At 41.3% G+C, this 25708-nt stretch overlaps 1 protein-coding gene across 15 annotated transcripts in view; it reads left to right on the top strand.

The window, feature by feature from the left end:
• The window catches only part of PRPF4B (pre-mRNA processing factor 4B), a 40968-nt gene that overhangs the window by 485 nt on the left and 14775 nt on the right, over window positions 1-25708 (top strand). For all 15 annotated transcript variants that reach the window (XR_004352133.1, XR_004352139.1, XR_004352138.1 and 12 more), the window contains exons 2-7: window positions 6923-8122; window positions 10853-11029; window positions 19345-19500; window positions 20825-20906; window positions 22217-22427; window positions 25464-25537. Coding sequence is in view for 3 of the 15 variants with exons in the window: in XM_032648213.1 (XP_032504104.1) it covers window positions 6923-8122; window positions 10853-11029; window positions 19345-19500; window positions 20825-20906; window positions 22217-22427; window positions 25464-25537 (1900 nt within the window). In the remaining 12 variants the exon portion in view is untranslated. The remainder of the gene's footprint in view (window positions 1-6922; window positions 8123-10852; window positions 11030-19344; window positions 19501-20824; window positions 20907-22216; window positions 22428-25463; window positions 25538-25708) is intronic.

Here is a 25708-nt window from a genome sequence, read left to right as displayed (position 1 = left end):
GCCTGCCCGCCTGCAGTCCGCGGGGACGAGCGGGGCTCCCGGCGGCCTCGGTGCTGGCCCCCGAGCAGCAGGGCGGCGCGGGCAAGCCCTGAGACCTTCCCTTCGCAGGCGGTTCCCCCGGTGCTTCTGCTGCCCTTGTCAGTCTTAGGACCTGAAAGCAGGGAGGAGAAGGGGTGCCGGGGCCATGCTCCTTGACCACCCCAGAGCTGTAGTTTGCGGCTGGCGGGGTGCTTTTTCCTGCCACCCTGTACTCTACTCTAGCATCCACCCGATATCTCCCCTCCCCCTCCCCCTCCCCCCCCCCCCCCCGGCCTATTACTGCAATTTGCCAACTTGCAAACTTGAGACAAAGTAAGATCAAGTCCTCGGTTTTGAGGCCTAGCATTTTTGGCCTGCGTTTATAGTGCTTCTTTGGGAGTACGAGTGGAAGAAGTGGAAATTGTTAGCTACTTCCAAACCCAAGCACTTCATGTCTGTAATTAAGCTGATATAAGGATCGATGCGGTCGAGCGAAAACAGACTTGTACATGCTGCAAGGGTGACCGTTGCTTAACTAAAAGCAGTATCTTGTTTTTCGTGTGTTTGTTAGGAAAACTCAAGAACCTAGAAGAGAATGGATTTTAAAACCGTATTCCTATAGCGACCTTTTTTTTTTTGCATCCGCATTATCTGATTTGTTTCCTGACATCTTAGGAAAGAGGTAGATACATTCTCCCAGCAACTTTGGACTGAGAGAGAGGAGAAATCTTTGCCACCAGCCAGCCCATCGCTTCATTGCTGTGCGTCCAGTTCTGGACTGCTCAGTCATTTGTTTTACTCAGCTAGACAGAGATATTTACGAAGTTTTTCGTTAAAGGCCTCTGAAAGCTGCTTTATTATCTTCACTTCAATTTGACTTAAAAGAGGGCAAATGGATTCCAAAGTTCTGGGTAGACTTTGCCTCTTTTTGTTTCTCCTCGAGTTCACAGTGAGGCCCAGTTCCAGTCTTCATGACAAGATGGTCCAAACCTTAGGCAGCGTGGCTCATTTTTCTAGTAATCTGTTTAAAGTTCTATAGTAAGTCCATTTATTTGATTTCAGGGACAGTTCAGATTCCTTTTGAGGAGTGGCTCAGCCATATTTATTTACATATTCAAATAACACTAGATTTAATAATAATACTTATTTTGGCCCCTGCAGGATGAATGACCCTGAGATAGTCTTTAATTCCACCTCCCCCCTCCTCGACACTTGTTTTGCATGGAATGTGTGGTCTGTGTGTGTCCCACTTTCACTTATCTGAAGATGTTTTGCCATAGAAAATGACAGCTTGCTAAGAAAGCAGGTACCCTGTTGGCTGCCCGCAGTGAATGCTGGAATGTAGTGTCTTAATAGTTTTTTCTGAGGACACACTGAGGAGTTCCCAGTTGCATGGAGTCTATTCCAAGTGGAACATTTAGAAAAGGTAAACGTATAAAATAGTTTAAGCTCCCTGAAGGCCTTTTAGCGGCGTTTACATTTGTCAGTCACTTTAGCTCAGCCTTTTTCGATGGTTTTAAGCATTTAAATTTTTATATGCACTGACTTACTTGCACTTACCAAGACCAGGTACTGAACAAATCTCACCTCAGTCAATCCTTCTAACACCCCGACGGAGGTGGATACTGTTATTTCCCCCAGTTTACAGATGAGGCAACGGAAGTATGGAGAAACTAAGTTAGCTTGCCCAAGGTCACACTAAGTGACAGATGCAGGATTGAAACCCAGGCAGTCTAGTTCTAGAGCCCTGCTCCTGACTTTGGTACTGTGTGGTCCCTCGCTATACAGTGTGGCTCCTTTTAAAAATAGCCTTTAACCTTTGAAATCATTTTTATTTATTTCCAGTGTCCTAGAAAGGTCCGTTTTCATGATATGACAGTTCTAACTCTTTGAAACTTAATACCCCACTTGGAAAAGGTGGGGGGCAGAGGAAGGTTCGTTTTAAGACTAGTTGGTCTTTTGAATCCATTTTTATTTTTACATCTACATAGTGAGAGAAACAGGCTTAATTATTTTCCTTATAAAATGCAGTGGCGTTCATTTTGCTCCCCTTGCCCCCAACTGCAAAGCATGAATTGGGTGCTTCCCGAATAAGATGTTATTAAGAATATTCTTTGAAAAAAATATGTGAAAGAGGAAGTTAAAATACCGCTAGAGGTTGGTAACTGGTCACTCTTTTAAAGTTGTTCCATGGCTATTTTCATTGTGCCAGATGCCCCAAGACCCTGGGCTGTTTGAAGGGTGAAACTTGTACAATGTATTTAACCAAACACGTGAGTGAATACTGTTGAACACTTCCATACTGTCTGCACTTTGAATTCAGCTTTGTTTCCAGGTGAGATTTGAAGGATGTCACTCAGCTCTCAGTGAGTACTGGTTTATGACAAGCCTGTTGTAGACCAGTTTAGTGTAGACATGTACCTGCTAAATGTGTAGTGTTCGGTTGCAAGATGTGAATCTTAGAGTATAAATTTATGTATATGGGATTTATATATGTGTGTTTATTGTTAATATGAACCATCCAGGAAGATGACCAGGTTTCTTTACAAGAAGCCTTTTCCTAAAGTTTTAGAAGAACGTTGTTGATAATGAACCTAGATTAACTGACCTAGCACAAGCTCGTGCATTATATGTGATATGTTACGAGTGTCACTTACTCCTTGAGTTCAAGTTTCCCTGATTTACCTAGCCAGACTTCACTCGTTATTTTCTTTGAAATTTGCCTTGAGAGATCAGCGGAAGAGGCTGAAGGTCTGCTCTCTGCCTAACCCCAGTATAGGAGAACTCTGGGGTTAGTTATTAAGGTTAACCTAGCTGGCCCTAAGGCACTGGTAGCGTTTCATTAGCAGCCTAGTCATTATTTCTTGAATTACATTCATTAAGTTACAAAGAAAACTGGGGTCACTCAAACTGGGACCCAAAACTGGGAATGACTGTTTAGTAACATTGGGTACCGCGATGTCAGTCTTCATTCTCAGAGGCTTTAGGAACTTGATTTTCTTTTGAAGGAAATTACTTCCTCTGTGGGTAAACTCTTTTTTTTTTTTTTGCGGTACGTGGGCCTCTCCCGTTGCGGAGCACAGGCTCCGGACGCGCAGGCTCAGCGGCCATGGCTCACGGGCCCAGCCGCTCCGAGGCATGTGGGATCTTCCCGGACCGGGGCACGAACCCGTGTCCCCTGCATCGGCAGGCGGACTCTCAACCACTGCGCCACCAGGGAAGCCCCCTGTGGGTAAACGCTTAAGAATTTTGATTTGAAACTCCTTGGAAGACTTGTAAATTATAGGAAGCATTGGAAAAAGGTTAAAAGAGCAGATTTTTCTGCGGGAGGTGGTTAAATTTAAATCGTTTGAGGGTATTGCCGTCAAGAACTAGGCATGGGCACTGTGTGGGGCACTGGGGGTGTAAGTGAGCGAAAGAGGTCACCGTCAGGAGCTGCGAGTGGGTGCAGACAGTGTAAACCAGCTGTAGCCAGTGATACCGTCTCTGTATGTTACTCTATGTAGATCGTTTCTTTGACACAACAAATACTTACTGAGTACCTGCTCTAGCTTAGATCATCTTATGGGCCTCAGGGGTAGAGCATGGAGCTAAACAGATTCAGATCCTGCTCTCAGGGCTTGTGTTACAATAGGGAGAGTGAATAAGAATTCTATTAAGTGGAGGGCAGTTAAGCAGAGAAAGCGCATCTATGTGGGCTAGGTTGGGGTAGCAGTTAAAAGGAACTGGCCCCAGGCCTGGCTGAGGAAGTGTAATTTGAGCAAAGGCCTGAGGTGGGCAAGGGGCAGCAGCGCTGTGTCTGGGGGAAGCGTGCCAGGCCCTTTGGTGGGAGAGCCCCTGCTGTGGGAGGAGAGCAGTGAGGGTGGGAGGGAACGAGGGGTTCAGGGTGGTGGACGGGTTGGGCTGATAGTATAGGACTCATAGAGAGTTTGAGTTTTTGCTCTGAATAAGGTAGGAAACAGTAGTTTTCACTCAGAGTGGTGACATGACCTGACATTTTAAAAGCATCTTTGAGCAAATGCAAGAGCTCTGACTTTGAATGTAATACCAGCCTTCTCACCAGCCTGAGATACATCTGCCCTTAGGCGAGTCCCGTCCACCTCCTTGAATGTGAAGTCTCATCTGTCCTGGGGACATAGGCAGAGGCAGTACTTCTTGAGCACTTTGTGCGACAGTTTAATTTGTATGAACTCATTGCTGCGACTCATTGCTGCGACAAACCTGTGATTTGCCAGTACTGTTATGTCCCCCGTTTTTACAGTGGAGGAAACTGAGGCACAGGGGAGTAGCTTGTCTAGGGTCACATTAGAGGTGTCCCATTGCAGGCGGCATTGGAACAAGGCCGTTTGACTCGAGGATCCTTGCTCCCGCCAGGATTCCTTAAAATAACATTCTTAGTGTCCGTCCACAGCTGCACAGTATCCACAGTGGGGAGCACATTTATCCAGTGTCTGAACAATAAGAACAACTTACTTTTGGGGCCCTAGGGTTGTGCTAGGCCTCGCTGTCCTTGATGTCTGTTAGCCAGCACTGTGCTGTCCTTACCGCGTGCCTTGAGGTGGGCACTGCTCCTTTCTCCATCAAGCTTAAACTCACCTAAGGCCACACAACTAGTAAGTAGTGAGACCAGGAACTGAGCCCAGGTAGTCTGGCTCTGGAGACTTTACCACCCAACTCTCCTTTTCCTTGAGGATACTTAGAGGGTCTTCAGATGGTTTGAGTTTGTTTTTTTGCTGTATTGTGCAGCTTGTGGGATTTCAGGTCCCCAACCAGGGGTTGAACCCAGGCCCTTGGCCGTGAGAGCATGGAGTCCTAACCACTGGACCACCAGGGAATTCCCTAGATCAGGGGTCCCCAACTCCCCGGCTGCGGACCGTTACTGGTGCGCCGGCGTGTGGCCTGCTAGGAACCGGGCCGCACAGCAGGAGGTGAGCGAGCGAAGCTTCATCTGCCGCTCCCCATGGCTCCCCGTGGCTCCCCATCGCTCATGTTTCTGCCTGAACCATCCCCCGCTACCCCGTCCGTGGAAAAACTGTCTTCCATGAAACCGGTCCCTGGTGCCAAAAAGGTTGGGGACCGCTGCCCTACATTGTTTGGGTTTTAGCTTATTGACTAGAATTTTGTACTTCGGACACTGAGATTTTATATACCTGAAAACCCTTCCCGACCTCAAAAAGGTTCTCCGTACCTACTTCTGTATCTTGAATTAGCCTAGTTCTGTTTTTCTCAAGCTTTTCTCTCTGTAGCCCAAGGTTCAGAAAAACCGACACATAGCTCACCTTCTAGACTGTGGGCTGGGAGATTCTAGGGAAGGGAGGTGGTTACCTGTATGAGGTTGTAGTCTATACAAGGATCAAAGTTGAAATGTCTTTGTATCTTCACCCTAAATCTGTGATTTTTTTCCCCCCTCCTTGATAAAGCCATGTTGGTTTTTTCTTTTTTAGACACAAAAATTACACTTTCCTTTTCCAAATCTCTGAGAAAATTTGATGATCCCAGAACACTACTTCATCTATCCTGTGTCTTCTTATACCACATTTGAGAGAAGTCAGGCCAGACTAAAACCTGACTCAGCTGAAGACACGGCTTCCTCTGCAGCATTGTTTAATACTTTCTCCTTTCCCACAGTGCGTAGTGCCAGAAATGGACATTGGCAGTCTGGCGCCCCACATTCAAAGTTCGTGCCATGTGGTAGTTGTATGTTCTCCATGTTCTCCACACCCCCTCATTGTTGTGAGCGAGTAACTTCACAAGCATGCTGTGCTGTGTTGTGCTGCTTGCCCCGCCCCTCATCCCCCAAGCGTATCGAAGACTGAGACCTGGCTGGAGGACCATAACAGCAGTATCATTACAGACCATCCATCCAGTAGCTTAACCTTGCAGTTCCTGAGCCTCTGACTGTCTCAGCCGTGTGCTTCCAGAATCCCATACTATATCTTTCCATCTGGAATTGGTCTGCTTGAGATCTTAACCTCCGTTAGACCAGTCTCTTCCACAAGTTTGACGTCCCGGTAACACTGATCTTTTTTCCTATATTTAAAGTACCCCTTAACCCTTGTGGTTAATTTCTTACTCATTCTTTAGGACAGTGTTACTCACCCTTTTTTTTTTTTTTTGCGGTACGCGGGCCTCTCACTGCTGTGGCCTCTCCCGTTGCGGAGCACAGGCTCCAAACGCACAGGCTCAGCGGCCATGGCTCACGGGCCCAGCCGCTCCGCAGCATGTGGGATCTTCCCGGACCGGGGCACGAACCCGTGTCCCCTGCATCGGCAGGCGGACTCTCAACCACTGCGCCACCAGGGAAGCCCAACTTTGAAGTTTTTAACCCTCGGGATGTGTTTACAATATCAACATCAGCCATCAGCCGCCTGTGCACATCGAAGGGACTGCTGCTTTTGGGTGTAGCTCTGTATTGGCTTTAGAGATTTAAATATATATATATTTCTGAATCCAAGTGGAGAAGGAGATGTGTGTCCCAATATATGTCATTACTAATGTTTTACGGAAAAAGAAAATGGGAGGGGAGGTCCTTTGATGTTGAGTTGTGTGGGAAATGCTGGTTTAAAAACCAGGTTACTTGAGTGACTGTTTAAGGAAGTCAGCATTAACAATTTGTTGCACCTGGTTTGGATTCCCTTCCTTATTCTATTAAGTATAATTATGTTAACCTCCCCCATTATGTATTTCCTGTAATACTTTTGGTATTTGAGTTCAACCATTAGAAACAAATTAAAGTTAAATCACTCTTCAACTCAGTTCTTGCCATATACCTTTGAAATAAAATATTTCAGTGACTAACTTCATGTATCCCATTGAGATGTACTTTATCATTGCTATTATTTTGTTATGATTCTGAATGCTTGATAAATGATGTGACTTTTAAATGTGTTTGATACATTTATAGGATGGAAGATGCTGATAATTCTGAAAAGAGTGTAAATGAAGAAAATGGAGAAGTATCAGAAGACCAATCTCAAAATAAGCACAGTCGTCACAAAAAAAAGAAGCATAAACACAGAAGTAAACATAAGAAACATAAACATTCTTCAGAAGAAGACAAGGATAAAAAACATAAACATAAGCATAAACATAAGAAACACAAAAGAAAAGAGGTTATTGATGCTTCTGACAAAGAAGGTATGTCTCCAGCAAAAAGAACTAAACTTGATGATTTGGCTTTGCTGGAAGACTTGGAGAAACAGAGGGCTTTGATTAAAGCTGAACTTGATAATGAGTTAATGGAAGGAAAGGTCCAGTCTGGCATGGGGCTCATATTACAAGGTTATGAGTCTGGCTCTGAAGAGGAGGGGGAGATTCATGAAAAGGCACGAAATGGAAATAGGTCTAGTACTAGATCTTCGAGTACGAAGGGGAAACTTGAACTTATGGACAATAAAAATAGTACAAAAAAACGAAGTAAAAGCAGATCCAAAGAACGGACTAGACATAGGTCTGATAAAAAGAAAAGTAAGGGAGGTGTTGAAATAGTTAAAGAGAAGGCGACGAGGAGCAAATCAAAGGAGAGGAAAAAGTCCAAAAGTCCCTCCAAACGAAGCAAGTCTCAAGATCAGGCAAGAAAGTCCAAGTCTCCTACCCTTAGAAGGCGCTCTCAAGAGAAGATTGGGAAGGCCAGATCTCCTGCCGATGACAAGGTGAAAATTGAAGATAAAAGTAAGTCAAAAGATAGGAAAAAATCCCCAATTATAAATGAAAGTAGAAGTCGTGATCGAGGCAAAAAATCTAGATCCCCAATTGACTTGAGAGGTAAATCCAAAGACAGAAGGTCACGGTCCAAAGAGAGAAAATCGAAACGGTCTGAAACTGATAAAGAGAAGAAGCCAATTAAATCTCCCTCTAAAGATGCTTCCTCTGGGAAAGAAAATAGGTCACCCAGTAGAAGACCTGGTCGTAGTCCCAAAAGAAGAAGTTTGTCTCCGAAACAACGTGATAAGTCAAGAAGAAGTCGATCTCCACTCTTAAATGATAGAAGGTCTAAGCAAAGCAAGTCACCTTCTCGAACTCTGTCTCCTGGTAGGAGAGCCAAGAGCCGATCCTTGGAAAGAAAACGCAGGGAGCCTGAACGGAGACGCCTTTCTTCGCCAAGGTAACTTGACTGCAAAGCTGTATTGCAGCAGATTTCAGAGGAGAAACTAGAACTTGTGGACAATAAAAATGAGATGGTAATGAGTTTTATAGTGTTATGTATAACCCTGTCCACTAACTATATTAATGTTTGCACTTTCTTGTCAGTATCTTGACTCTAGGTGATTTTTAATTTTATTGACATTTTTAAAGTTCTTAATTTAGTATTTGATGTGCAGAATCACTCCTTTAAATCCAAGTAATTTGGCTGATGAGTCTATGTATGCCCATTTTATTTATTTATTTATTTTTTATGTATGCCCATTTTATGGGAAAGGAGATTGTATAGTTCCAGAGTAGGGATTGTTCTTTGAACAGTATGGGCTGACAATTTAAAAAATGGAGGTATCAGTTTAAGGATTGTGATCTGTCCATTCTTTTGAATTGACATGATTTTGAATTCTGACAATATGATTGGAACTACAGTTGTCTTTTTTGGTCCCCAAAATATAATTAAATTAAAACTGGAAGTTTTTTTCTGTTACTAATTCATATACTTGTAATCTCATTGAAAAAAATAAATAGTACCTCTTAAGTTTAGGAAGAATAGTGTAAGACGTGATTTTATTTCTTATCAATAATAATGAAAATGTTTCATATACATCTGGTCCATCAGTTCTTTTCTCAGAAGTTCTCGTGATTGTCTCTCATGAAGTGGAGTGATCCTCATACTTAATTTTTTTGTCATCATTTTTTTTTTTCACACCTTTATTGGAGTATAATTGCTTTACAATGTTGTGTTAGTTTCTGGTGTACAACAAATTGCATCAACTATATGTACACATATATCCCCATATCCCCTCCCTCTTGAGCCTCCCTTCCACCCTCCCTATCCCACCCTTCTAGGTGGTCACAGAGCACCGAGCTGATCTCCCTGTGCTATGTGGCTGCTTCCCACTAGCTATCTATTTTACGTTTGGTAGTGTATATATGTCCACGCCACTCTCTCGCTTTGTCCCAGCTTGCCCTTCCCCTTCCCTGAGTCCTCAGGTCCGTTCTCCACATCTGCGTCTTTATTCCTATCCTGCCACTAGGTTCATCAGTACCGCTTTTTTAGTTTCCATATATAGTTGTTAGCATACGGTATTCATTTTTCTCTTTCTGACTTAATACAGAGTGAAGTAAGTCATACTTAATTTATAAATGAGAAAATAGATTGAGAGGTTATCTAACTTACCTAGGGTCATAGAACTGATGAGTAAAGGCACAGAAGGGATTTTGGCGGAGAGGGGAGGGTGTTGTTTAGATGAGTCCAAAAGCTACTTTAGAAACTGATTTTTTAATGTCTTTATATTCAGTAATTAGACATGAGAAATTACCAACCAAGTTTCCCTTAAAAGAATGTCAGCTTATACCATGCAAAGATAACTCTGAATTCCTGGCCATCTACTGTTGCATGTTAATGTTTCCTGTGTATGGGTATAAATCTGAACTGGCCTTGAAGTTTAAATAAATCATCCTATGTTTTGAGAAGCTTCAAGAATGCTATTTTCAAAGTGCTGTATCTTAAGAGATCCTGTTGACTCTTCTAAGCAGTGTAATGAAATGGCTCTGCCTGCAGCTCTGTGGAGACAGTGTTGCTGGTGTTATCTGACGTTCTTAAGGTCCTGTTCTCTTTCTGTTGCTTTCAGTTTGAAAAGGAAATTCTGAGGAGGAGTTTATCAAGGACTAGAGTTGAATATTTGAAACAAATTTTTATTTTTAGTTGCAGAAGAGATACATGCTAATTTAAGAGAAATTTAAATCGTGCTGGAAGCCTGTAAATTCACTTTTTCCATCCCTCCTCTGCTGCCACTCCAAAGAAGACTGTCTCTTTCTAGCCCCTTTACTATGCACATACAATTGTATGTATGCGTTTTTTCTTAAAAATAGGTTTCATACTATTTATGTTAACAGTGATTTTTTTTTTTCATGAAACACTTCTGTGACAATACATAAGGATCGTTTTTAATTCTTCATATATCAATAATAACAACATGGTATTTCACAGTGTAGAGGTACCATAATATATTTAACCATTCCCTTGTTGAAACTGATGAAAGTTGAGGTTGGTTCCAGTTTTTCATGATTGTTTGCAAAGACATCCATTGGTTCTGTGTTAAGTTTCTTTTAGAATAGATTCATAGAAGTGGAATTGCAGTCTGAGATTATGTACATTTACATTTTAGAAAGTTAACTGCCACATTTCCTTCCAGATAAGTTATACCAATATTTACTTTGATGACTAGGTGGACTGTCCTTTTCCCTAAACTCTTACCTGTATTTCCTCTTCTGAGGTTAATGTTGACTTTTAAGGGGGGTTTTATTCTTAATTGATACGTTAAAAATAAGGCTCTTAATTGCAAAAATTTAAAAAGAAAACAGTATTCAAACCAAGGGAATGGAATATTATTACTCACTTGGGCAAGTTTTTTTTGTTTATCTGAAATTAAAATCAGTGGCTTTAACGATATGAATAATCTTTAATAATGCTTCAAATTGTGAGACCAGAGGAAATAGACCTTCTATTGTGTGTCTGCCGTAACACCAGATGTCACTGTGATCATCTGAATTTTTGTTATAAAACTTATTAATCTGTTTACTACCTTTAGGTTAATGTGCCCTTTCCTTCAAGTGTTCTTTACATGCAGAAGAAATTCATTTATTCTGATTTGATTTATTCTTCTTTGAACTTGTATTTGGTCCCCTTAAGAACACGACCTCGAGATGACATCCTCAGTAGGCGGGAAAGGTCAAAAGATGCCAGCCCAATCAGTAGGTGGTCTCCAGCCCGAAGAAGAGCCAGTAGATCTCCTGTTAGGAGGAGGTCCCGCTCCCCCCTCAGACGGAGCCGATCTCCCAGAAGAAGAAGCCGGTCTCCTCGGAGAAGGTAAAGATACCCGTTTGATCCATCAAACTCTGACTGTTTTTGAAGCTCAGTTGGTAGGTTTTCTTAACAAGCAGTTTTCTCTGAAAAATTGTAGCCTTGACGCCATATAGTTTTCTATTACCAACATGTGATATTTCACACACACTGATTTTTCTTTAATAGAGTTTTCCTTCAAATTTATATAAATCCGTGTTCATTAAAAACACAATCTTTTTTTCTTTTTAAGTAGGGCATTTTTTCCCCTCTGTTTTAAAGAGAGATAAATACTAAATGAGCTAGGCTTATGATTTTTCTTTTAACTAGCAGGCTAGATCACAGTAATAAATAAGTATCCTGTCATTCCAGAGTTGCAGCTCTGTGTTTATTTTTCTGTGAACTTGTATTTGGTCCTCTTAAGAACACGACTTGGAGACGATGTCCTCAGTAGACGTGAAAGACTCTTTGGGTGAAGATCTCTTTTAACTCACAGCAGTAGAAACCAGTCTTTATGTATGTATCTTTGAATGTTTTTTTTTTTTTTTTTTTTTTTTTGCGGTATGTGGTCCTCTCACTGTTGTGGCCTCCTCTGTTGTGGAGCACAGGCTCTGGACGCGCAGGCTCAACAGCCATGGCTCACAGGCCCAGCTGCTCCACGGCATGTGGGATCTTCCCGGACTGGGGCACGAACCCGCGTCCCCTGCATCGGCAGGTGTACTTTCAACCACTGCGCCACCAGGGAAGCCCTCTTTGAATGTTTTTGTGTACTAGATTCTCAGAAGTGGAAATGCCTTGATAGTGTGTTTGTCTAAATTTTTTTAAGTTATTGCCATATGTTTTGGTTTCATTAGTTTTTTTAATACTGTTCCTCACACGTTTCTGTTCTGCCCAGTTTCATCACATTTCTTGCAGATGGACATGGTCGAGGTTAATGTAATCATTGTGATCGTATACATACCGTTCATTCCAGAGCAAGCAGTCGGTGGGAGAGGGGAAGAGAGGACTCTCATGCTCCCAGCCTTCTGGCTCCAAGTTGACGGTAGTTTGCGTAGGATTTGCTTCCCTTTTCCAGAGTCCCTTGTTCTTCTCTGACGTTGTGATTCCGTTTCCTGTATCCAGTTTCTTGCTTTACCTCCTTGTTTGCTAATGCATCTCCAATAGCTTTTTGAAGAAAGTGAACAGAAAGGACAATTTTGGGGAACTGTGTCTCTAAAAAATGCCTATTATTCTCATTGCTGATTTATCAAGGAATAGAATTCTAGTTTGAGATCATTTTCTAAAGAATTTTTAAATTGTTATTACACTGATTTCTAGCTTCCCTTATTGCTATTCAGAAGTCCTCTTCTGATAAGTGGGCGTTTCTTTATAGGACTTGCTTTTTTCTCTCTCTTTTTATAAGAAATGTCCTGTGTTCCGAAATTTCACTATAATAATGCCTTGATGAGCAGCTCCTTCTTTTCCATTTATTTTGCGGGGCACTAGATAGGCCCCTTAAAGCAGGGAGATTATGGCTGCCTGTACTGGCAAATTTTCTCGTGTTTTTGTTTGCTTTCTCCCCCATTATTTTCTGGATTTTTTCCAATTAGACCTTATAAATTGTTACACTGACTTCCCCCTCTCTCATCTTTTTTTTTTTAATTAATTTTATTTTATTTTTATACAGCAGGTTCTTATATGTCATTCCCAAACTCCACCACCACTGCCCCCCACCGCTTTCCGCCCTTAGTGTCCATACGTTTGTTCTCTACATATGTGTCTCTATTTCTGCCCTGCAGACCAGTTCATCGGTACCATTTTTCTAGGTTCCACATATATGCGTTAATATACGATATTTGTTTATCTCTTTCTGACTTACTTCACTCTCTATGGCAGTCTCTAGATCCATCCACGTCTCTACAAATGACCCAATTTCATTCTTTTTTATGGCTGAGTAATATTTCCATTGTATATATGTACCACATCTTCTTTATCCATTCGTCTGTTGATGGACATTTAGGTTGCTTCCATGACCTGGCTATTATTGTAGGTACTGCTGCAATGAACATTGGGGTGCATGTGTCTTTTTGAATTATGCTTTTTCTGGGTATATGCCTAGTAGTGGGATTGCTGGGTCATATGGTAATTCTATTTTTAGTTTTTTAAGGAACCTCCATACTGTTCTCCATAGTGATTGTATTAATTTACATTCCCACCAACAGTGCAAGAGGGTTCCCTTTTCTCCACACCCTCTCCAGCATTTGTTGTTTGTAGATTTTCTGATGATGCCCATTCTAACTGGTGTGAGGTGATACCTCATTGTAGTTTTGATTTGCATTTCTCTAACAATTAGTGATGTTGAGCAGCTTTTCATGTGCTTCTTGGCCATCTGTATGTCTTTGGAGAAATGTCTATTTAGGTCTTCTGCCCATTTTTGGATTGGGTTGTTTGTTTTTTTAATATTGAGCTGCATGAGCTTTTTATATATTTTGGAGATTAATCCTTTGTTGATTAGTTTGCAAATATATTCTCCCATTCTGAGGGTTGTCTTTTCGTTTTGTTTATGGTTTCCTTTGCTGTGCAAAAGCCTTGAAGTTTCATTAGGTCCCATTTGTTTATTTTTGTTTTTATTCCCATTACTGTAGGAGGTGGATCAAAAAAGATCTTGCTGTGATTTATGTCAAAGAGTGTTTTGCTTATGTTTTCCTCTAAGAGTTTTATAGTGTCTGGTCTTACATTTAGGTCTCTAACCCGTTTTGAGTTTATTTTTGTCTATGGTGTTAGGGAGTGTTCTAATTTCATTCTTTTACATGTAGCTGTCCAGTTTTCCCAGCACCACTTATTGAAGAGACTGTCTTTTCTCCATTGTATATCCTTGCCTCCTTTGCCATTGATTAGTTCACCATAGGTGTGTCGGTTTATCTCTGGGCTTTATATCCTGTTCCATTGATCTATATTTCTGTTTCTGTGCCAGTACCATATTGTCTTGATTACTGTAGCTTTGTAATATAGTCTGATTCCTCCACCTCTGTGTTTTTCCCTCAAGACTGCTTTGGCTATTCGGGGTCTTTTGTGTCTCCATACAGATTTTAAGATTTTTTGTTCTAGTTCTGTAAAAAGTGCCACTGGTAATTTGATAGGGATTGCATTGAATCTCTAGATTGCTTTGGGTAATGTAGAAATTTTCGCAATATTGATTCTTCCATCCAAGAACATGGTATATGTTTCCAGCTGTTTGTGTCATCTTTGATTTCTTTCATCAGTGTCTTATAGTTTTCTGAGTACAGGTCTTTTATCTCCTTAGGTAGGTTTATTCCTAGGTATTTTATTCTTTTTGTTGCAATGGTGAATGGAATTGTTTCCTTAATTTCTCTTTCTGATATTTCGTTGTTAGTGTATAGGAATGCAAGAGATTTCGGTGCATTAATTTTGTATCCTGCAACTTTACCAAATTCATTGATTAGCTCTAGTAGTTTTCTGGTGGCATCCTTAGGATTATCTATGTATAGTATCATGTCATCTGCAGACAGTGACAATTTTACTTCTTCTTTTCCAATTTGTATTCCTTTTATTTCTTTTTCTTCTCTGATTGCTGTGGCTAGGACTTCCAAAACTATGTTGAATAATAGTGGTGAGAGTGGACATCCTTGACTTATTCCTGATCTTAGAGGAAATGCTTTCAGTTTTTCACCATTGAGAATGATGTTTGCTGTGAGTTTGTCATATATGGCCTTTATTATGTTGAGGTTGGTTCCCTCTGTGCCCACTTTCTACAGAGTTTTTATCATAAATGGGTGTTGAACTTTGTCAAAAGCTTTTTCTGCATCTATTGAGGTGATCATATGGTTTTTCTCCTTCAGTTTGTTAGTATGGTGTATCACATTGATTGATTTGCGTACATTGAAGAATCCTTTCATCCCTGGGATAAATCCCACTTGATCATGATGTATGATCCTTTTAATGTGTTGTTGGATTCCATTTGCTAGTATTTTGTTGAGGATTTTTGCATCTGTATTCATCAGTGATATTGGTCTGTAATTTTCTTTTTTTGTAGTTTCTTTGTCTGGTTTTGGTATCAGGGTGATGGTGGCCTCATAGAATGAGTTTGGGAGTGTTCCTTCCTCTGCAGTTTTTTGGAAGAGTTTGAGAAGGATGGGTGTTAGCTCTTCTCTAAATGTTTGACAGAATTCACCTGTGAAGCCATCTGGTCCTGGACTTCTGTTTGTTGGAAGATTTTTAATCACAGTTTCAATTTCATTACTTGTGGTTGGTCTGTTCATATTTTCTATTTCTTCCTAGTTCATTCTTAGAAGGTTATACCTTTCTAAGAATTTGCCCATTTCTTCCAGGTTGTCCATTTTATTGGCATAGAGTTGCTTGTAGTAGTCTCTTATGATGCTTTGTATTTCTGTGATGTCCATTGTAACTTCTCCTTTTCATTTCTAATTTTATTGATTTGAGTTCTCTTCCTCTTTTTTTTGATGAGTCTGGCTAAAGGTTTATCAATTTTGTTTATCTTCTCAAAGAACCAGCTTTTAGTTTTATTGATCTTTGCTATTGTTTTCTTTGTTTCTATTTCATTTAGTCCTCTTCTGATCTTTATGATTTCTTTCCTTCTACTAACTTTGGGTTTTGTTTGTTCTTCTTTCTCTAGTTCCTTTAGGTGCAAGGTTAGATTGTTTATTTGAGATTTTTCTTGTTTCTTGAGGTAGGCTTGTATTGCTATAAATTTCCCTCTTAGAACTGCTTTTGCTGCATCCCATAGGTTTTGGATTGTCGTGTTTTCATTGTCATTAGTCTCCAGGTATTGTTAGATTTCCTCTTTGATTTCTTCAGTGATCTCTTGGTTATTTAGTAGCGTATTGTTTACCCTCCATGTGTTTGTGTTTTTTATGTTTTTTTCCCTGTAATTGATTTCTAATCTCATAGCATTGTGGTTGGAAATGATGCTTGTTGTGATTTCAGTTTTCTTAAATTTACTGAGGTTTGATTTGTGACCCAAGTTTTGATCAGTCCTGGAGAATGTTCTGTGTGCACTTGAGAAGAAAGTGTAATCTGCTGTTTTGGGATGGAATGTCCTTTAAATATCAATTAAATCTATCTGGTCTCTTGTGTCATTTAAAGTTTGTGTTTCCTTATTAATTTTCTGTCTGGATGATCTGTCCATTGGTGTAAGTGAGGTGTTTAAGTCCCCCACTATTGTGTTACTGTCAGTTTCCTCTTTTATAGCTATTAACAGTTGTCTTATGTATTGAGGTGCTGCTATGTTGGGTGCGTGAATATTTATAATTGTTTTCTCGGAGTGATCCCTTGACCATTATGTAGTGTCCTTCCTTGTCTCTTGTAACATTCTTTATTTTAAAGTCTGTTTTATCTGATATGAGTATTGCTACTCCAGCTTTCGTTTGATTCCATTTGCATAGAGTATCTTTTTCCATCCCCTCACTTTCAGTCTGTTTGTGTCCCTAGGTCTGAAGTGGGTCTCTTGTAGACAGCATATATATATGGGTCTTGTTTTTGTATCCATTCAGCAAGCCTGTGTCTTTTGGTGGGAGCTTTAATCCATTCACGTTTAAGGTAATTATCGATATTTGTCTTCCTATTACCGTTTTCTTAATTGTTATGGGTTTGTTTTTGTAGGTCCTTTTCTTCTCTTGTGTTTCCCACTTAGAGAAGTTCCTTTAGCATTTGTTGTAGGGCTGGTTTGATAGGCTGAATTCTCTTAGCTTTTGCTTGTCTGTAAAGCTTTTGATTTCTCCATCGAATCTGAATGAGATCTTTGCTGGGTAGAGTAATATTGGTCGTAGGTTCTTCCCTTTCATCACTTTGAATATATTGTGCTACTCCCTTCTGGCTTGTGGAGTTTCTGCTGAGAAATCAGCTGTTAACCTTATGGGAGTTCCCTTGTATGTTATTTGTCATTTTTCCCTTGTTGATTTCAATAATGTTTGTTTCTCCTTGGGTTTATCCTGCCTGGGACTCTGTGCTTCCTGGACTTGGGTGGCTATTTCCTTTCCCATGTTAGGGAAGTTTTTGACCATAACCTCTTCAGATATTTTCTCGGGTCATTTCTCTCTCTCTTCTCCTTCTGGGACCCCTATGATGCAAATGTTGTTGTGTTTAATGTTATCCCAGAGGTCTCTTAGGCTGTCTTCATTTCTTTTCATTCTTTTTTCTTTATTCTGTTCCACAGCAGTGAATTCCTCCATTCTGTCTTCCTTGTCACTTACCCGTTGTTCTGCCTCAGTTATTCTGCTATTGATTCCTTCTAGTGTATTTTTCATTTCAGTTGTTGTATTGTTCATCTGTTTGTTTGTTCTTTAATTCTTCTAGGCCTTTGTTAAACATTTCTTGCATCTTCTCGATCTTTGCCTCCATTCTTTTTCCAACGTCCTGGATCATCTTCACTATCATTATTCGGAATTCTTTTTCTGGATGGTTGCCTATCTCTCCTTCATTTAGTTGTTCTTCCGGGGTTTTATCTTGTTCCTTCATCTGGTACGAAGTCTCTGCCTTTTCATTTTGTCTCTCTTTCTGTGAATGTGTTTCTCGCTCATCTTTTATGTTTGTCCTCTTGTTCTACTTTCAGTCTTGAGAAGCTTTCTCAATCTGCCTTCTTACCTCTCTGTTTTGTTTTTCTCCCTTCTGCGCACACATAATTTTTTAAATTGCCAAGGCCTTGTTGGCTGTTTTTTAATAACATTTTACTCTCATTTTATGGAAGTAGCATCTTTATGTCGTAGATGATAATGAGTCTGCTTTGTGGAGCTTTTCTTCTCTGTAGTCTCTCCTCTTCCCTGTGTATTGTTTCTACCCAGATTTCTTTGGCTGCTTGTTGGCCTTTTCATTTGAGGACTTTCCTCCACCAGGTGGGTCCTCCCTTGCTGCCTATTCTGATTCATCTGCCTATCCTCTCCATGAGAGTAGGATCTTAGGTCTCTGACCAGGGATGGAACCTGGTCCCCCTGACGTGGAAGTACAGAGTCCTAACCACTGGACTGCCAGGAGAGTCGCAAATGACTATTTATTTATTTGTTTTTCTATTCTGGTTTAGGATGCTAAATGGAAGCTTTCTTCCATTCTGACAACCTGGAGCTTGTGGATTGGTGGCGGATTAGCGTATCAGTGACTGTAGAGCTTTCCTTTTGGGCTTGTGAGTTTTCCAGAATCTCCTCATCTGCTGGAGAGTAAGACATGGCCGCCAGTAGAGTTCTGGTCCTAAATAATGTGGGTCCCCCCTTAACCCTTCTTTTCCCAGTGCAGTGCCCTCCGGTACCGTGGGCCAGTTTTCACAACCACCACTACCTCTCTGTAAAGTGAATATTAAGTTTCCTACGGTAGTGTGGGGAGGGGCGGCTGGTGGCATTCTCCACTGAGTCAGAAAGGGGAATATACCAAGTCAAACTGTTCCTAAAGGATTTCAACCAATTCTCTTTAGCTTTTCCCTTGTATTCCATCCTTCAGAGGATACAGTATCTCCAGATCTTGAGACTTTCTGGGGCTTTGTGGCAGGCACTGACTTGTTTCTTATTTACCTTGTGTGTCCCTATTGGACTAAGATTTAGACTTGATCTGCTGCTGCTTTTCTGTCCACTTTGCATGTTTCAAGCTTTTATTGGTATCTGTTGTCCCATCTCTTCACATTGTCTTTGACTGAAGGTTTTATTTTGTCATTGTTCCTTTTAATGTTGTTTTAGTAAGTTTTCAGAAGAAATCTGAGATAAACATGGTCAGATGTGACATGAACATAGTTTATCAGCCCTTTGTAGACTCACAGCCTTCTCTGTTGGGAGTCCCACAGCACTTTCTCACACAGACTTCCACCTTCATACTTGAACTCTGAAGTCACTTTCTATTTGGTTAACAGGGCACTTATAACAATGCCTGAAGGCCATATTAATTAGACTTATAATTTCTGTCACCTTTGTCTTTCCCGTACTTTATTCAGCATAGATCTTTTTAAAAATCAAGTTTATCGTGATACATTATTTACATAAAGTAAAATTCACCCTTTTTGTTGTAAAGTTGAGTTTCAACAGATGTGTGGTCGCACAGCTGCCGTCATCGAGGTACAGAGCCCGACAGTTCCCTCGCGCCCCTTTGTAGTTGATAAGAAGAGTAGCTGTGGTTTAGTTGTCGTCAGTTAGGCTTGGTATCCATATCTCATTGATGGTGTGTTAATTTTGTTTAAAAATTTTAACTGTTTTTAAAGACTTGACTTTTAGAACGCTTTTGGATTCACAACAGAGCTGAGCTTTTGAAAGGTACAGAGAGTCCCTGTACTACCCCTACGCCCAGCAAACTCACAGCCTTCTCAACTTTAATTGACCTTTAAAGTATGTCTTCTTCTTCTCCTCAAACAGGGACAGAGGTCGAAGGAGCAGATCACGCCTGAGAAGGCGGTCTCGGTCACGGGGTGGTCGTAGACGTAGGAGCAGAAGCAAAGTAAAGGAAGATAAATTTAAAGGAAGTCTTTCTGAAGGAATGAAAGTTGAGCAGGAATCTTCATCTGATGATAAGTAAGAACGGAACTTTCCTATAATTTCCTTTTTCCAAATCAGAGAAACACTGTTTGACTTGGAAATCTTTAATTTCCTTCTGAATATTTTAAGCAAATACATTAATTTGACCCTGAATTTAAGTTCATCTTCTGTGCAGGTTTTATGGGTTATGTGACAGAGGTCATGGTTTGGCTGGGGTGAATACGGGCCGTCACTTGATCACGAGCCTTTCCTTCTGTATTTTCACTAGGAACCGTGGAGGTATCCTGCCAATCTCAGTTACCAGTTTTGGTGGGGGGATTTTTTTACTAAGTTTAGACTTCGCATTTTGTGTAAACGATACACACTTGCTATGCCTGTTATAGTGTGGAAAATGCAGAAATATTCAGTGCCTAATAAAATAGTGGGGACATTTTTTTAAATGCAGACTTCGTTGTCTAAATGGCACATCTCAGAAATAAGTGAGATGGATTTAGAGCAGTGGTTCTCAGCGGGGGGAGATTTGCCTCCCTGGCATGTTTTGGCGATGTCTGAAGACCTGTGTAGTTGTCATCTAGTAGCGGGAGGCCAGGGACACTGTTCTGCATCCTCCAGTGCATAGGATATGCCCCACCGCACAGAACTGTCCTAGTGTTAGCAGCGCTTGAGCTGAGGAGCCCTGGTTGGAGCTGGGAGAGAAGAGGGCTGAGTGGAGGGAAAGTGTCCTGTGCAGACCTGGTACCTTCCAAGTGCAGGTGCAGGTCGCTTACACCTCTGCAGTGAACACCCAGCAGGTCGTAGAAACGGCTGCGCTAGGAGCGATCATGAAGAGTGCGGGGTTCTTGGGGGACCATCTGAACCGCTCGGGGCAGTGTTTGCAGGGAGAGCCACTTTCCCTTCAGATTGTGTGCAAATGTCTACCTGTGCATTTTGGGTGGGGAAAGGATCTATAGCTCTCAAAGGCTTCTGTGACCCAGAAAAGGTAGCAGTTTACTTGTGTATCCCAGCCCCCCTCTTGTTGTATAGGTGTGGAAACGAGGGCTGCGGAGATGAAATGACTTTACTACAAGGCACAGCTAGTGATGACTTTTAAACTTAGGCATCTTTCTTTTGTTCCCAGTCTTTGTGCTATGATACAGGTGAGGAGAAAAATGAGACGTAGAAGGTTAAGTTACTTGCCAGGATTCCAAACCAGGACAGTTCGAAAGCAAGGATAGAGTGGGGTGGCTTAAGATTGTTCCTCAATGTACTGATGACCTACATTTTCCAGCTTTTATTTTTTTTAATGTATAAACGTAATGCTTTTGGAGTGTCTAAGTATGTTTGAAGTTAATTACACAGACGTGTGTTAATTTTTTCTAAGCCTTGAAGACTTCGATGTTGAGGAGGAAGATGAAGAAGCCTTGATAGAACAGAGGAGAATACAAAGGCAGGCCATTGTTCAGGTGCGTGGTTTCAGGAACGTGTTGATCGACACTCCTTCACCACTGTTGTAACAAAACTAAGGATTTTTACTTTGACAATGCAGTGACAGTAGTAGCAATTGAATAGGTCTTGAAAGGAAGGTGGTTCCTTAATAAAATTGAAACAGTTAATCTTTTTTGTTACACATGGGATTCTGATACAAACCTCTTTTATAAGACAAAATTTGGAGTTTGCTTTCTTTTTTTCCTTTAAGTTGATGAACAAGAAAACCCTCATAAGTGAGTATAAATTGGAGGAATTTCCTTTAGCTCAAACTTATAAATAGCCTGTTAATATGTGGGAAAGGTTTTTTAATGCCTAATAAAATGGCACATTTTCTAATGCAGATGTGAACATTTAAATGGAACATCTCAATAATTGTAAGACTCCTTGAGAGCCGATCGACGCAGGGATCGGGTGGGAAAGGGTGTCAAACTCAGGCCTAATGGTAAGGTGAGCTGCCTGGGAAGGCTGCCGGTTCTCCCTGCCATCCTGAGATGAGGCCTGGCTACTCCAGCCTTGGAGGACGGTGGTCCCTGTAAAGCGCCTTCTCTCACCATCATGTGATGGGGGTGAGTGATGGAGCTGAGAGGAGGAATTCTGGAACATATGAAACATACTTGGGTGCTGTTAGGAGGACAGCAGACAAGGAAAGGACAGTCGTAGCAGCTTGTGTAAACAGAGAGAGCAACCACAGCATTTCAGAGTGAGGGAAAGAATTTGAATCACCTGAGTACATAGGGCATAACTAGAATTCCAGGGAAACTTACCTTTGTGGGGCACTGATGAAACTGTTATTAAACTGATATCCCTAAAGACTTGGTTGAATCTTTTTTTGTTCTTACCCAGGTCCACAATCCCTTATCTCCAACCTTTGGGGCCAGATGTGCTTCAGAACTCAGAAATATGTGAATGTTAGAAAGGTAATATGGTGCATATATGTGTGTCCCTTTGCCCCGTCAGTGGGGACTAGCACGGCACCCCATTACCAGCCGCTAAGAGAGTTTTGCAGTGCGTGAGGCGCATCGTGTTCACACTGGGAAAGGCGAGACTGTTGAGAACGCCACATCTCTGCAGCACAGATTTCGCCACCTAATGAACGTGCACCAGACAGAGCAAAGCTTTCAGAGTTTTGTGGATTTGGAATTATATATAAGGGATTGTGGATCTAATTCAGTCAAGACTTCAATACCTTTAAAACTTTTTTAGCATTACTTGACACTTAACTTTTCAGTTCAGGCCCTCTTAGCACCAGATGTTGTGACAGTAACACTCGGTGTCGTTACCGCAGAAATACAAATACCTTGCTGAGGACAGCAACATGTCCGCGCCGTCTGAGCCCAGCAGCCCCCAGAGCAGCACCCGTACCCGCTCTCCCTCCCCGGAGGACGTCCTGGAACGCGTTGCTGCCGACGTCAAGGAGTACGAACGGGAGAACGTTGATACGTTTGAGGCCTCAGTCAAGGCCAAGCATAATCTCATGACAGTCGAACAGAATAATGGTGAGTCAGTTACAGTTCTGTTTCAGCCATGCTTTTCTCTGAATTTGCAGCCCTGTTGCTTCCTAAGGAGGGAGGTTATTTGGGGATGGGGGTGGGAAGGGGGACAAGGAATGCTGCTTCTGCAACAAACTGCAGAGGACGGCAGGGCCCTGGGCGCCTCAGCGACTGCTCCCTGTGAGCAAGCGTGACCTGAGTGTCGCCCTGAACCCCGCGCGCGCTCACCGCCTTCGCTTTGGCTTGCTAGGCTGTTTTCAGGCAAATCCCAGCCGTGATTTGATTTCATCTGGGAACACTTCAGTTTGTATCTGCTAGATAAGGACCTTTTAAAAAACATTACTTACACTTGATAAAGTTGATAATTTTTAAATATCTGATGTCTAAAGTTGGTTGGTTTGAGTCAAAATCCAAATAAGATACACATTATGTTTGGGGTATACATCTCTGAAGTCTCTCTTTTAATAGTTTTCTCATTGTGGTGTGGTCTGTCCCCCGCCCCCCGACGCCCCCCTTTACTTGTGAAGGTGCTAGGGCCTGTGTCCTGTGAACTTTTCTACTCTGATTTTGTCTGGCCACGTTCTTGTGTCATTTATTTCCTCTCTCCTCCGTATTTCTTGAAAACTAGTAGTTAGTGTTAGAGACTTGAATAGGTGTCGGTTTAACTTTTTTTGGCAGGAATGCTTCATTAACTGGCGGTATGTACTTTATATCACATCTGGTGGCACGTAGGTGTGGTGTGGCTGTCCCTGTTTGTATTGGCACTGAGGTTGTGTGTTTAGGTAAGATATTCCACTGAAGTTTCTGTTCAGCTGTTTGCCTCGCTTTTAGCAGCCATTGATGGTTCCTACTTAGATCCATTATTTCATCGGGGGTGGCAGGGTTTCCAAAGTGGTGATTTTAAAAATCTCTATCATTCCTTTTGAATTGTTAGCTCTAATTCTGTAAAAGAAGAGGTTTCCATTCTTTGGTTACCCCAAAATATAGTTCGTACAGGAAAGGCAGGTTAAATGCTCGATTGTTTTCGCTTATTGACCAGTTTTTAGCATAGCATAGAGTGGTGCCCCAGTGCCCTCCAGAGGTGAGCAGTGAGGTTTTGGTTATTTTGTTGGGTTTTACTATTTGCTGTCATTATGCTCTTGTGTTTGGATCCACTGCTGCCATTTTCTTTTTGAAGCTTAGATTGTTCTCTCTTCACACGAGGAGGGAGCCCCTTTTAAATGGGTTTCTGGTGTCTTTTTGAGGCAAACCCTGCAGTATTTATTTAACATGGCTGTTTTACTTTCTGGGACAGGGGCTTTCTGTAAAATATCCAATGTTTTAGGCTTTTGTAATTATTTTAGACTTTTTTCTCTGTTCCAACTACTGAGCTCTGCTCTCGTGGTGCAGAGCGGCTGGGCCAGCACAGATGGATGAGCATGGCCACGTTCCCAAAACACTTGATGGACTGAAGTTCACGAGGTGTTCACGTGTCAGGGCCATACAGGAACAAGCAAGGGGCCAAATTCGGCCCAATCTGTAGTTTGCTGACTCCTGTTCCAAGGCAGTAAGACATAGGCTCACCTTGTGTGTATCTTGCCCCAGAGCAGAATCAGTTATTATTCCAGGGATCCTTGGTTCCACTTAGTAGGAAATGCCACTTGGAGACTACAGGGCACTTAGGGATGCCCATTACTGGTGGGCCTTTTCAGTGGACCAAACTAGGAAAATACATACGTTTTTGGAAAGGAGGAGTTCATACTGATTTGCCAATTCAAATTCGAGATTACAGGGTTTTTATTAACTTTCTTGACTTTGTATTTCTCTCTTGTACAGTAGAAAAACTTGGTTCCTAATAAACACAGGTACTTAGGTTATTTTGAAACTTTCATACGCAGAGTTATCACTGCGATTGTCAGTATTAAATGTACTGAATGCAGTTTGAAAATGTAATGGTTTTGTCCCTAGGATATAGTTCAAGATGTATACAAACCTGTGTTGTTTTAAAGTTTTTGAAATAGTTCTCCTCTGTACGGTTATACCACCAGTTTGATTTGGTTTAGGCTTATTTTCATTTGCTTTTGATTTTTAGGAATATTTTGAGTGTTTAAAAAACCACTAAAACATCTTTCATATATGCATGTGTTTGTATTCTGTCTACACATGCACACAAAATATTATACACACTCATCTGTATGAAATGACCTTCATTCCTTTTTACAGCTGCGTATTACCCCAGTGTGATGAGTGTACCGTAGTTTATTCAGTTAGTCTTCTAACGGTAGATGTTTGGCTGTTGATTGGAGCATTAATGATAATAGCGTTGTGCACTAAGTCGTCTTTTTCTGCTTGTTACTGTGTCTTTGGAATGGTTTCATAGAAGTGGGATTTCTGGGTCTGAATGAATATGTCATTTTGCTATATACTTCCAGATTGCCCTCTGTAAAGGTTATACAGTTTTGCAATCCCACAAGCCACGTCTGAGGGCTTTTTATCCGGGGCCTTGTTAACAGAATGTTGTCATACTTTTAGATTTTTAGCCAGTCTCATGGGATGGCATTTCATTGTGATTTTAATTTGCGTTTGAGTTGGGCGTATGAGATCGGGCATGTGTTCGTGTGATTAAAGCTGTTGCGTTCTTTTTTTCCTTACATTTATTTTTTTGCCCAGTGTTTTAATGGGGTCATTAGGCGTTTTAGGAGAGAAATACGTAGATCTGTATTCATAGTGCGGGGTGCTAACCTTCTGAGAGAAATTGCCGTTTAGAGAGGAGTGTCCCTTGTAATACCTAATCGTTGCTTAGTTTTTAGCATATTAATTCAGCGTTAGTGGAAGTACCGCTATTAGGTCTTTCAGCTTTCTCAAGTGCACTCTCAGTAAAAAGTGGATAGCTGTGTATGTCTTAGTGTCACAAGGTGATTGTAAGCTGGATGTTGGTGAAAAACGGATGTGCAAGAGGAAAAAGAAGTTAGAATTGCTGTTAGTGACTTTCCATTGATATATTATTTGTGTTTCAATTTGTATCTCTTCATTTTTCAAATATTAATGCTAATTTCCATTAAGGGTCATCTCAGAAGAAGCTGTTGGCGCCCGACATGTTCACAGAATCTGATGATATGTTTGCTGCGTATTTTGACGTGAGTAATTTTAAGTCATAAAAACACAACTGTTAATCAGAAAAGGGTATATAACAAATATGTATTTCAGTGGTATATACATATAGAGAGAGAAGGATAAAGCAAATTAATGCTAACATTTGGACAGTCTGGGTGAAGTGTATCTAGAATCTCTTTACACTAGTTGGGCAA

The sequence above is a fragment of the Phocoena sinus genome, chromosome 11 (genome assembly GCF_008692025.1).
Source record: "Phocoena sinus isolate mPhoSin1 chromosome 11, mPhoSin1.pri, whole genome shotgun sequence".
Lineage (NCBI taxonomy): Eukaryota > Metazoa > Chordata > Mammalia > Artiodactyla > Phocoenidae > Phocoena > Phocoena sinus.
The sequence above is the reverse complement of the archived record's forward strand: the minus strand, read 5'-3'. Positions and strand labels throughout refer to the sequence as shown.